Source organism: Diplodia corticola (assembly GCF_001883845.1).
Source record: "Diplodia corticola strain CBS 112549 chromosome Unknown scaffold27, whole genome shotgun sequence".
Taxonomy (NCBI): domain Eukaryota; kingdom Fungi; phylum Ascomycota; class Dothideomycetes; order Botryosphaeriales; family Botryosphaeriaceae; genus Diplodia; species Diplodia corticola.
The window spans coordinates 113,552-124,729 of NW_017971506.1; the positions used below are offsets into that span (position 1 = coordinate 113,552).

Genomic DNA, 11,178 nt, shown 5'->3' on the forward strand with positions numbered 1-11,178 from the left:
GCGCCTTGGAGCTAAGAGACCAAAAAAATTTCGGGTCCTGCGCCCTCAACTGCCTGCCCAGCTGCACCAACCTTATTGCCCCGCGGACCCCTAGCTTGCGCTGCTTTCGCCAGAAGCAACCACCACCCGACCGACGGACGGACACGCACTTGGACCGCCTCTTTTCCCTTTCGACACCAAAACAACAAGCCACCCAAGGCCCCAGACCGCAGCCATGGCGTCCGACATGAGCAAGTGGGACAATGACATGACCCTCTACCTCTTCACGTCCCTCACGGCCGGCTCCTCGCACATCGTCACCGCCACCTCGCGCATCGAGACCATTCTGAGGGCGAATCGCATTCCCTTCACCTACATCGACACGGCCACAAACGAGGATGCCAAGAGGCTGTACATGCGCCGCGGCCAGGGAAAGAAGTTCCCGCTGCTGGTGAAGGAGGGTTATTTCCTCGGTGTAAGTAGCCTTCCTTCCTTTCACCGACTCCGACTCGGCGTGTCACTGCAGGCCGGGCTCCAATGGCACGCTGGCTGGGGAGCTTTGCGAACTCAGACACTGACCTGAGCTTTGCTCCCAGGGCATCACCGAAGTCGAAGAATGGAACGAATTTGGCGAGCTCGAGGACGAGATTGGCGAGGTTGCTGAGCCCGAGACGTCCATCGTGACTGCTCCCTTGAAGGCGGGCTTCGCTTCGCCTTACCCGCTGAACGCCTCCGCCGGAGACAAGAAGAAGCCTGCGTCGTCGGGCGCCTCGATAGCCTCGTCGAAGAAGGACAAGGACGCCGACGAGACGCCCAGGGTGTCGCTCGAGGCAGCCCAGGCATTCGGCAAGGCCGGCAACGAGGCCGCGTCGATTGCTGCCAGCAAGAAGAGCGCCCCCTCCATCAAGTCTAACCTCAGCACGCAGTAAGCCTGAAAGCCCCGCCCCCGCCGTTGTGTTGCCTGTCTTCCCAGACATCCTTCGATGCTGTCGACCTCTTTTTATCCTGACCCCCTTCGGTAGCAGCACACTTCCCGACAAGACGAGTGAATCCCAATCCCTGGACGCCTTTTCGCCTCGCCCCTCGGTCGACTCGGCCGTGCCGGCTCCTCTCGGCCTCGGAAGCAAGTCTCCTTCGCCCACCGGTCAGACTTTCGCTGGCAACACGGAGCACGCGTCGCACCGTGGCTCGACCATGTCTGCGGCCACCGATGATGCCATCAAAGCTCTCGAGGAAGCTCTGGCCATACCCGAGGGAGACGAGGTCGACGTCTCGTCGCTTTCCCTCAAGGAGGAGCCCGCCGCGGCAGACGAGGGCGCGTCCGTCAAGGACCATGCCGGCTCGAAAGAGGACATAACCAAGGTGGACTCGAGTAGCGCAACCACGGCCGTCGTGGACGACAGATCATCCGTTGCCGCGCCGTCGACAGCGCCGACGGAGAAAGAAGAGCAAGAGGCGCACGCGTCGGCCCCTGCCAAGGACAACGATGCCAGCGCACCCGAGGCCAGCCACGCAAATCTCGCGCCGCAGGACGACGACACCCCGAAGGCGTCAACGGATGAAATCAGAGAGAAGGGCATCGACCCGAGCTTCGACAACACCCGGGAGGTCAAGGAGGAGGAGGACACGGAGAAGAAGGGTAAGGAGACGACTGCAACGACGACGGGCGAGCAGCAGGCTACCACTACTGTTGCTGGCGATGAAGACGTCACAGCACCTACATCATCTGCATCATCGTGAACCAACGCACTACACTCCTTTTAAGAAGCCACACAAAGCACTGCACATCAAACGTCCTACCACTTACATTCCTTTGTAAACACTTTGCCCCTTATAACATTTTGTCAAATGGGATGAATGTTAATTTGTCGACCTTTTTCTCTGTCTATAGTCATGACGCGATCGAAAACGTTCCGAGAGACCATCGCAAGCTTCTTCTCCGCGTGCCTCGGTGGCCGTCGCAAACGATCCAGTACCATCGAGGTCCGCAGCAACGGGGGCCAGGCAGAGCACAACCGCCGTCATTCCGCATAGCCGCCGTCGCCGCGCGCGGAATCCTACCCAGCCACGCACCACCCACCCCACCGACGACCCGCACCATGGCCAGACGCAGTTACACATACCCCGCCAACGGCTACTCCGCGAATCATGCTGACGGCGCATGTTCCGCCTACACGCGCACCCACCCACCCTTAACGCACGACCTCCCGTGGAGACGACGCACGCGGCCCTTGAGCGACCGGGTGTTGTCCCTTTTTTTTTTCACTTCTCTCCTATCACTCTGCGCTCCATTCGCGCGTCTCTATATATTTTGTGTCTCCGCAGGGGCTTATGGTTGGCCCTGGCTTTTTTTTCTCCCCCGAGGTCGGTGTGGTTTCATAATTGTTTTGTGGTGGGTACGGTGGTGGTGGGGCACCTTTCGCACACGTCTTTCTCGTGTCGCCTCCGCCGCCGCCCCGGTCCGATTACTGGGCTGGGGGTAATATGCATGGAAGGAGTGAAGAAGAAGTTGGCGTGGGTTCTGGCGCACACTACTACTCGCGTTGGTAGGGATTCGATGCAAGGTTGGCTGTGGCGTTAGCGCGTGGCTGTTCGATGGCGGGGTAGCTCCCTGCTTGTCTGGACGCCTGCGCCCTCTCCTCCCTCCCGCTTTTGCCGCATCCATCGCCTTGCAGCCGTGGCTGTATAATCTCTTGTATTATTTCTCCCGTTTCTTTTCCTCTATTTCTCTTTTATTTGCCTTCGGATACCCCTTTAGTCTCACTCCGTATGTGCTGCACAGCTCGAATCGAATCGACGCCAGTGCAACAGCGGAGTGAGCGAGCGAGCGAGCAAGTCAACAAGCCAACACCTTGTTGGCCTTTTTTTCTCCATCTTCGTTGTCTTTTTTTTTCGTCTCTTTTCCTCTTGTACGGGCTTGTGAGGAGAGAGAGCTTTTGTACAAATCTTCTTTGATCTCTTGATTCCGGCTCTTTGTTCTCTCTATTCCGGTTTTGTATGCCTGCGCTCGTTTTACGCCCCGTTTCTGATGTATATGTATGTACACGCACGCCACTCGTTTGGAAGGGAAAAAATCAATATGGGAGGGAAGGGAAAGGAGGGATGAGAGGTATGGGTTCTCGTTATATTAACTTCTATTTTTCCCCCTTCCTATGGGCTTCTCCTTCTTCTCCTGACTTGTCTTCTCCGGCTTTCCCTCCTCCTCCCCTCCGTCACTTGTGAGGGTGGTATGAGGGATAGGCGGAGTGGTGAGTACTTTTTTGTATAGCGTTTCTGTTATCGTGGGTGGAGGTATGCTTGCTTGCGGCGTTTTTCTGATTTTGGTTTTCTCCCGTCGTCTTTCTGTTATACGTACATTTACTGTCTATTTTATGTGGTAGCAATTTGCCGCCGTCGTGATGGCGGGTTAGTTGTGGAAGGGGAGAGAGAGAAAAGAAACGATATGAAAGGAGATATATACTACGGGTTACAAGGACGGGGAAAGAGGGAAAGTGAATGATGTGTAATGTATTCAAGTATTTTTCAAATAGCTATATGCCTTGTCTCGCTTTCGTCCTTGTTAAATGCTGAGACGTGTCGTTCGAGGATGGAGAGAGGGAACAGGTTCGTTCGCTTTTGATTATTATTGTCGTATGTATGCCTGAAGTTTACGTATTGTCTTGACGTCCGTCCTTCCCGACGGGGGTAGAAGTGGTAGCTTGGAAGGCTTCACTGCTCGGCGGACGGGGTGCGTCGGTGGAGCGAACCCCGTCCCGCTTCTTCTACTGGAATAATCGCCGAGCAAGAGTTTTCTTTTTTCACTGGTGGTGAAAAAGAAAAGACATCAAAGACATTCTCTACGGTCTGAGGTATGTAGAAGCAGCCAGGCCGAAGAAAGAGAGAGAGAGAGAGAGAGAGAAGGGGGGGGAGGAAAGGGGGGATGGATTACACAGTCCCACATTGCATAACAAGAGGAGCGGGCAGCATGAAGCAGTCGGTCGACCAACGCTAAATTGTTCAGTGGGTACTGTGCCCCCGTCAAGTAGAACAGAAACCGCAATAGAAGGGCACCAAAATAAAAATAAAAAGCCGGGTGGAGAGACATCACCGCGCTATTTTCCTCTCGAGAATTCATCGCTACCGTGCATGCTCTGCTAAGAACGGAAAAAGGAAAAAGGGACAAAGCACAGAGGATTCCACACATCAATAATATCCTTCCCTGTCTCCTCCAGCATCCGCAGCATAATCCCCGCTCGTCCCGGGGAACGCGCCGATGGGGTTTCCGCCACCTGCTGCGCGGCGCCGACTCTCCTCTCGGTCATCATCACTGCTGCTGTCATCGACACCACCACTGGTAACCTCGGATGGGTTTGGCGGGGCGCGCATGCGAGCAATGGTGGATTCGTCTAGCTGAGGGAGCTTGTAGGCTTTCGGTGAGTGGTACTCGCGGCCCGAGGGCATGCTGGCGAGGAGAGGCTCGATTGGAGGTATTGTTTGGACGCCGACCTGTGGGGGGAGAGAAAGGGGGGAAGGTTGTGAGCGGTTTGATTCCTTTATTCGGCGGGCAGGACAGAAGGAAATAGATAGTTTGTACGTGAAAAGGCATTGGATGAATGAGGATGCGGTTCTGGATACTGGGAGAAAAGAGGAGAGGGAAAAAAAAAAGGTAGAGGCGGAATTTGGAGAAGTAGCAAGAGGAAAAAGGAAAAGCTCACCGTATCATTCATCTTCACCCACTTCTTCTCCAACATGTCCACCACCCGCCCCTCCTCGAACCTCCCCGCATCGCTCCCCCAATCCGCGCCTTTCTCAATCTTCCGATCCTCCCTCCTCTCCGACCAGTCCTTCTTCAACTTCGACGCGAACCCCCTGCCCTTACTACTGCCGCCGCCCTCCTCCTCGCCCGCTCCACCCGACACCCCGCCGCCACCACCACCACCACCGCTCGAGAACCCCAACTCCCTCCTCGCCGCCCTCAACCACGCAATCGCCTCGCCCGCCTTCCCCTCCAACTCGGCATCGATCCCAAAAAACCTGCACGCCTTCCCCCTCGCCGTCCGCCTCAGATCCTCCAGATACCGGCCCAACGCCTCATCCACCTTCCCCGCCGCCGCCGCACTGCCCCCCGCCGCCCAGCCCAGCCCGGCCTTGCCCCTCGCCGCGTGCTCGGCCGCGGCCAGGCACAGCCGCGCAAACAGGTGCGCGCGCACGCGCGGTATGTCGGGCGCCTTGAACATCCAGTCGCGGCTGGCGCGGCTGCGGTCCTCGGCCACGACCGCCGGGTAGGGGTCGTCCTTGAGCACGGCGATGAGCGTCGCCTCGGCGAGCGTCAGCTCCGCGAGCGCCGTCTGCACGCCGGGCGTCATGTCGGGCGGGATGGCGGTCGGCGGCGGTGCTGACGAGGGAGGAGGTCTTTTGCTGCCGTCGTTGTTGCTGCTGGTTGGTTGGGGAGGTGCGGCGGGGGGAGGAGAAGTGCCATTGGCATTGATGCTGCCCAGTCGCTGCACCAGGTAGGTGTGGATGGCGTTCGCTTCGAGGAAGGCGCGCATGGCGGCGGCGACGGCGGCGGTGCGCTGCTCCGAGGATGGCGGGGCGGCGGCGCTGTTGTAGTTGTACAGCGCGTGCAGCGCGGCGCGCGCCTGCAGGCTGTGCACGTAGGCCAGCGACGCCAGCGCGAAGCCCAGCTCCAGCCGCAGCCCGCGCAGCTTGATCCGCGGCGGGTCGCGGCCGGGCATCTGCGGCGCCGTGAGCGTGGCCCGCCATTCGACGGCCAGCTCGCCGCGCGGGAGGGGGGCGACGTTGATGGCTTCGGAGGCGGCGGCGGTGTTGCTGTTGCTGTTGCTGTTGCTGAGGCCGGCGTCCAGCGCGGAGAGGTGCGGGATGTACTCGTTGAGGGCGGTGGCGACGGCGGGTAGGTCGGACGTCTGCGAGGGCGGCGGCAGGCGCTTGTGCTTCTTGAGCACGTCGCGCAGCACGCCGCGGCATGTTGTTGCGGCGAGGGGCAGCGACGGGTGTGTCGTGCTGATGTAGAAGTCGTCGAAGGATATGGAGGATGTGGTCGGCAGCTCGAAGGGGAACGGCATCGTGGAAACTTTGCGGGGGGCGCGGTGGTGCCCGCAGTGGGGACTGGTGATATATTGAGGAATGGTGGATGGCGGGGAAGGTGTGACGTTGGGGCTTTTTGATGCCTGGCCGATCCCTCCTCGCTCTTTTCCCCCGCGGATTAAATTCCTGATGGTCTCAGCCCGGCTTGGCCGCGAGGCTTGGAACCGGCGGTCGCTGACAGATTCGGGGGCGGCACCGCCTCATGGTATGGACGTAGGAACCATTGGCGGTAAGAATGCACGGGTACGGTAGAGTGTGGAGAGCAAGGCAACTGGCGAAATGTCGGGCATGCATCATCACGTCTCTGAAAATCACATGCTCATTGAGGTCGCTGGTCTCTACCCAGCATATCGATAATATGATACAAGCTCCTTGAGCTCGTTGCCCCGGCCCACGTATACACACTGGGATTTTGTGGTGGGCCGAACATCCCCAATGTCTCTGTTTCCTCTTTCTCCGTGCCTGCGACGGCCGATTCGTACACGAGCCCCTCCATCTTATTTGGGCGCGTAGTTCTGCTGTTGCCACATGTGGCCCTTGATCTTGGACTCCTTCAGCAGCTCAAAGTAGCGTTCTGTACGGGTGTGCAATCGCTCGTCAGCCAAAAAGAGGGCCCCATTGAACCATGACAAAAGCCTTCTCGCTGTGCCGGCGTCTCGCGTCACAGTGCCGTCCGTTCCTTCGGACCTTTCTCCTCGTCCTCATCCTCCTCCGCCACGAAGACCGAGGGGGCTGAAACATGAAAACGCAATTCTGTAGGGAGGCCCATCACTCACCTCTCAGGTGGCCGCACTTCTCCAGGTGGTTGACGCCCTCCCGGTAGTAGCACTTGGACATCTCCTCGCGGACCAGGCGCGCCATCATAGACTTGACCCACTGCTCGCGCAGCACCGCATCCTGCGCAGCCTTGAGGGCGGCGTTGTCGTTGTAGTCGACGCCGTCAAACGTCGGCGGCACCTTGGGCTTCTTCTCGAGGAAGGCGGCGGACTCGGGCGTCGGCATGGCGTCTTGTCGGTTCGGCAGGAGAGTGGAACGGGTGTCGTCGGCGCGGAGAGGGTCGGCAGCAGGGCAATTGACGACGCGCCGCTGCGGAGGATATTGTGCCTTGGACGCGGGGACGCGGGATTGAGTGGTGGGGTGGGTGGGTGGGTGGTAGCGAAGCTGCAGCTGCGAGCTCTCTCGAGGATCGGTAATGAGAGGCACGTCGTTCGCTCGCCCCGGCTCCCACGCCAAGACCAGCAAGCCCGCCCGCCGATCCACCGCGCTCGTCCTACCCTACCACCTACCTCCTCTCATCACCGCCAGCACTCCTCCTCAGCCTGGCCCTGACAACATCGCTCATCCGCCCCCTCCGCCCTGCCGCCGCCCTGTTCCCCCAGTTCCTCCACGCGTTCTCGTCCGCCTGCGGGCTCTGGTACGTGACGCGCCACTTCTCCTCCTCGAAGCGCAGCTCCTCTGTTCTCGTCTCCGCCTGCGCCAACAGCCCTGCGCGCTGCCTGGCGCAGTGCAAGCACAGCGTGTAGAGCTTGCGGGTCTGGAACGGGTGCGAGCGCGGCTGGCAGGTGGTGGAGAAGGCCAAGGACGTCGTACCATCGGCGTTGAGTGATGGGCCCGGGAAAGATGCGTCGCGGCACTGCGCGAGCGGGCCGGCCTGCCAGAACGAGTGCCCGCAGATGGTGAAGATGTAGAATCTGTGGTAGCACATTGGTGCTTGGTGTGTGGCGCGCGCCTGCTGGGTGCTGCTGCAACCGCGTTTTGTGATCAGGCCCATCTGTTAGAGCAGCTCTTGTTGAATCCGCTCGCGAAGTGGAGCTGGTGGTCGTTGACGGACGTCCTTTGTTCTTTTATGACACCGGATGTGGGTGGGTAATGTCACAAGTGCTTGCGTTGTCTTTGTCTTTGGGCAGTTGGCCTCTTGCTGCGAACTGTGTGCATTGTCATGTGCTGCTTGTGTGTGGAATACCGATTTTCAAAGAACAATTCCAACACCAACTAGAGACTGATCATAGAGAACCAGTAGAAATGAGACGGAGACACAGAAGCGGTTTGCAGGACGTTTGCCCACTTCTATCTCATATACGTCGTTTGACTGATTTTAGTCTCAGTTATGCTCCAGAATGATTAGACGCTTGATTTCTTTCATTTTCTTCCTTTCTCCGGTGTAAAAGTTATAGTAATATTATAGAATATTTGATCCATCTGCGCTGCGTACACGATACTATGAGCTTCTTAAGTAGGTGTATAAAGTGAAGAAAACGTAAGTTTAAACCCATAAAGACGTTTAGACACGAGAATCTATTACCCTTGTAAATACAGTCCAGTGCCCTTTGAGATAGAATCGGGCCAAGTTCCTATTATTTTAGTGGTCCTAAGGATGAGAACGTACTTGACGGAAGCAGGGAACGAAGAGAGTACTAGACATATGTCGTAGCACTCGTAGGTGGTAAGGAAAACTTGTAATCCGCTGCGGTGTTGAGCACTAAAACGAGATGGAGAAAACCATTGGAAAACTACATGCTTAAGACAGGATATAGCTCGCTAAGACAAAAAGTTTTGACACGTAACTTCTTTGCGAAACAACGCTGCCTACATGCACACGGCCTTTACCACTCTATGTGGCACTATTAAGCATTACCACCACATTTATACATTTAACCCCAACCAACACCTCGCCCTGGGCGCCGTTACAGTACTACTACTACCCTACCACCACCACCACCATGAACCAGAACACCAACATCCCCAATACACATTCTAACACCAAACCATACCCCCCACACCCCCCACAAAAGCCGACGTACATAAACCACCCATCAACACACCCCACCACCCACTCACCCACTCACTCGCCCTTCTCCTTCTCTTTCCCCTCCCATCTCCCATCCCGAACCTCCCCCCAATCCCCCCAGTCCCCCGAATCCCCCTCCCCCTCCTCAAGCACTTCCCTCAGCCTCTCCAGCCTCCTCCCCTTCTCCACCCACCTCTCCTCCAACCACCCCGCCAACGCCTCCTCCCCCTCCGGCAGCTCCGCCATCTCCCACCTCCTCACGTGGACATAGAACCGATACCCGGCCTCCCCCAAATCGGGCCGCGCGACCGTGTCCCAAAAGGACGGCGCGGCCATGAACTTCCCGTGGCGGGCGTACGCGATGGTGAAGTCGAGGACGGCGGGGATGTGCGTGATGTTGTTGGGGCTGTTGCTGCTGCTGCTTCTGCTGTTGACGATGTCGGCACCGCCGCGGCGCAGCGCAGTCACCGTGGCGACGAAGCCGCGGGGGCGGGGCACCAGCAGGTACGGCGAGGGCGGCGGGGGCTTGCCCGTCGTGGCGCGGTACGAGACCGCGGCGGAGTGGCGGGCGGGCGTGAAGCGCGTGCCTTCGCTGTAGGCGATGAGCCCTGTTTGCGTTCGGAAGCGGGGGGGAAATGTGTCAGTCTCTCTGTTTCTCCTGTTGTTTTTTATTTTTGGAGGCGGATAGGGTGGGCGGGCGGGTGTGGCGCGGAGTGGGGGGTTTGCTTGGTCTCGTTTCGTGTTGTTTGGGGGGGTTACGTCTGTGTGTGGGGGGAGGGGAGAGGAATTGTGGGGGTGAGGCGGGGAATGCGGTGGATGGTAGCGTAGTGTGGTGTGGTGATGTGGTATTTGCTGTGACGTGGTCTTGGGTGTATGTGGTCATGGGGAATCGCCGGCAACGTGGTGTTCAAAGATGGAAAGGTTTGCAGCGGGTCGGGGACAAAGATAGAAGCGGATGAAGGGGAAAATAAGGAACGCGGAGACAGGAACGGGTGTGAAGATTCAGTTTGGTATTCAAGGCTGAAACAGCAGACAGCGGATGTGAACTAAGTGATCAAGCTAGCGAGTGGGAGCGGAGATGACTCAATGGACGAGCAAAGCAACGGGAGACGGGCACAAGTGCCACAGGCGCAACAAAGATAGCAACAGACTCGATCAGAGGTGGCACTGGAGCAGGGCGGATGGCCTCGTTTGGAAGCACCGACGTTTTGGGAGATGCGGTAGCATCCGGGTGGAGGCAGAAAGCCGGCATGGCACGACGCCAGAAATGGCGCTGGGCGGGAAGGTGCAGGCACGAAACAGCAGGGTGGAGGGGAGATGGGAAAACTGTCACAAAGGCGGACGTACAGACGGGCCAGCGGTTGGACACAATGCCTCGAAAGACCCTCTCCAGCTCGGCGCGGTCAGTCGCCCAGCTGCGACTGACCAGGGGCATGCCCATGGCCCACAGGCCCCAGCCCAGGAACGGCACCCAGCGCAGGCTGCGTTTCGCAAACCAGCGACACCGGCCCAGCATGCCCGTGCGGCGCGCGGCTTCCTGGATCATGTAGAAGTCGGCCCAGGCGACGTGGTTGGCGATGACGACAGCCGACTCGCCGCGCGGCAGGCCGGCGGGGCAGCTGGTGCTCAGCACGATGTCGGCATGGTTGACGTGGGTGAAGATGTTCTGGATCCAGGCCCACACGCCGCCGGCGAGGACGGACGAGAGGTTGTAGACGGGGGTGGGGGCGAGGGTCTTCAGCGGCAGCAGCAGCGACAGCAGCAGGTCGACGCCCAGCAGGTAGGCGAGCCAGGGCGCGAGCACTGCGACGCCGCGGAGGGCATGGGCGGCGTGGACGAAGCGGGCGGTCGCGAGAGCTGGGGCGACGGCCATGGTGTCGTTCGTGGGCGCAGGCGGCGGGCTGGCTGCGGGCTGGCTGCGCGGTGGCTGAGGCAGCCTCGGGGCGTCACGGCGTGGCATATGGGCCGGGATCGCAGCTGATCGCCTCGCCCGCTGATCGGCCGCGATCCCAGGCACCCAGGCTGCGCGCTGCAGCCGTGCACAGCCAGACGGGGGAGCAACGGGGGGCTTGGCCGGACCGGGCCCCGCCAATCAGCACGAGCGAGAGGTGCCATTTCCGGCGCGTCATGGGCGCATGTGCGGCGGCGGCGTGGGAGCTTCTCCCTGCGTATGCACCCGGCTGGGGCGCGAGGCGGCGCGAGGCAGCGCGAGGCAGCGCGCAGGCTCCCGGCTCCCGGCACGCTCTCTGGACTGCGTCCCCGCGCTGAGATGAGCACTCGGGCAGGCGCGACGGGGATGCGCTGGGATCAAGCACGGCCCGCGCCCA

General features: G+C 59.4%; 5 protein-coding genes across 5 annotated transcripts; 1 reads left to right on the forward strand and 4 right to left on the reverse strand.

Annotated features, from left to right (window-relative positions):
* Window positions 1-214: 214 nt before the first annotated feature.
* BKCO1_2700035 (neurofilament protein h form h2 protein) lies at window positions 215-1,719 on the forward strand (the record flags this gene model as incomplete). The annotated part of the gene is made up of 3 exons (XM_020273564.1): window positions 215-454; window positions 576-904; window positions 1,002-1,719. 3 exons carry the CDS (start codon window positions 215-217, stop codon window positions 1,717-1,719), a joined length of 1,287 nt encoding a protein of 428 aa, XP_020130102.1.
* A 2,442-nt stretch (window positions 1,720-4,161) lies between these two features.
* On the reverse strand, window positions 4,162-6,041 carry BKCO1_2700036 (ph-response regulator protein palc; the record flags this gene model as incomplete). The annotated part of the gene is made up of 2 exons (XM_020273565.1): window positions 4,162-4,464; window positions 4,674-6,041. 2 exons carry the CDS (start codon window positions 6,039-6,041, stop codon window positions 4,162-4,164), a joined length of 1,671 nt encoding a protein of 556 aa, XP_020130105.1.
* Window positions 6,042-6,724: 683 nt separating this feature from the next.
* Window positions 6,725-7,065, reverse strand: BKCO1_2700037 (nadh-ubiquinone oxidoreductase 12 kda mitochondrial; the record flags this gene model as incomplete). The annotated part of the gene is made up of 2 exons (XM_020273566.1): window positions 6,725-6,795; window positions 6,840-7,065. The coding sequence occupies 2 exons, from the start codon at window positions 7,063-7,065 to the stop codon at window positions 6,725-6,727; spliced, it is 297 nt and encodes a 98-aa protein (XP_020130104.1).
* A 280-nt stretch (window positions 7,066-7,345) lies between these two features.
* Window positions 7,346-7,768, reverse strand: BKCO1_2700038 (uncharacterized protein; the record flags this gene model as incomplete). Its single annotated transcript, XM_020273567.1, has 1 exon — window positions 7,346-7,768. The coding sequence occupies one exon, from the start codon at window positions 7,766-7,768 to the stop codon at window positions 7,346-7,348; it is 423 nt and encodes a 140-aa protein (XP_020130107.1).
* Window positions 7,769-8,905: 1,137 nt separating this feature from the next.
* On the reverse strand, window positions 8,906-10,811 carry BKCO1_2700039 (1-acyl-sn-glycerol-3-phosphate acyltransferase; the record flags this gene model as incomplete). The annotated part of the gene is made up of 2 exons (XM_020273568.1): window positions 8,906-9,459; window positions 10,199-10,811. The coding sequence occupies 2 exons, from the start codon at window positions 10,809-10,811 to the stop codon at window positions 8,906-8,908; spliced, it is 1,167 nt and encodes a 388-aa protein (XP_020130106.1).
* Between the last annotated feature and the right edge of the window lie 367 nt (window positions 10,812-11,178).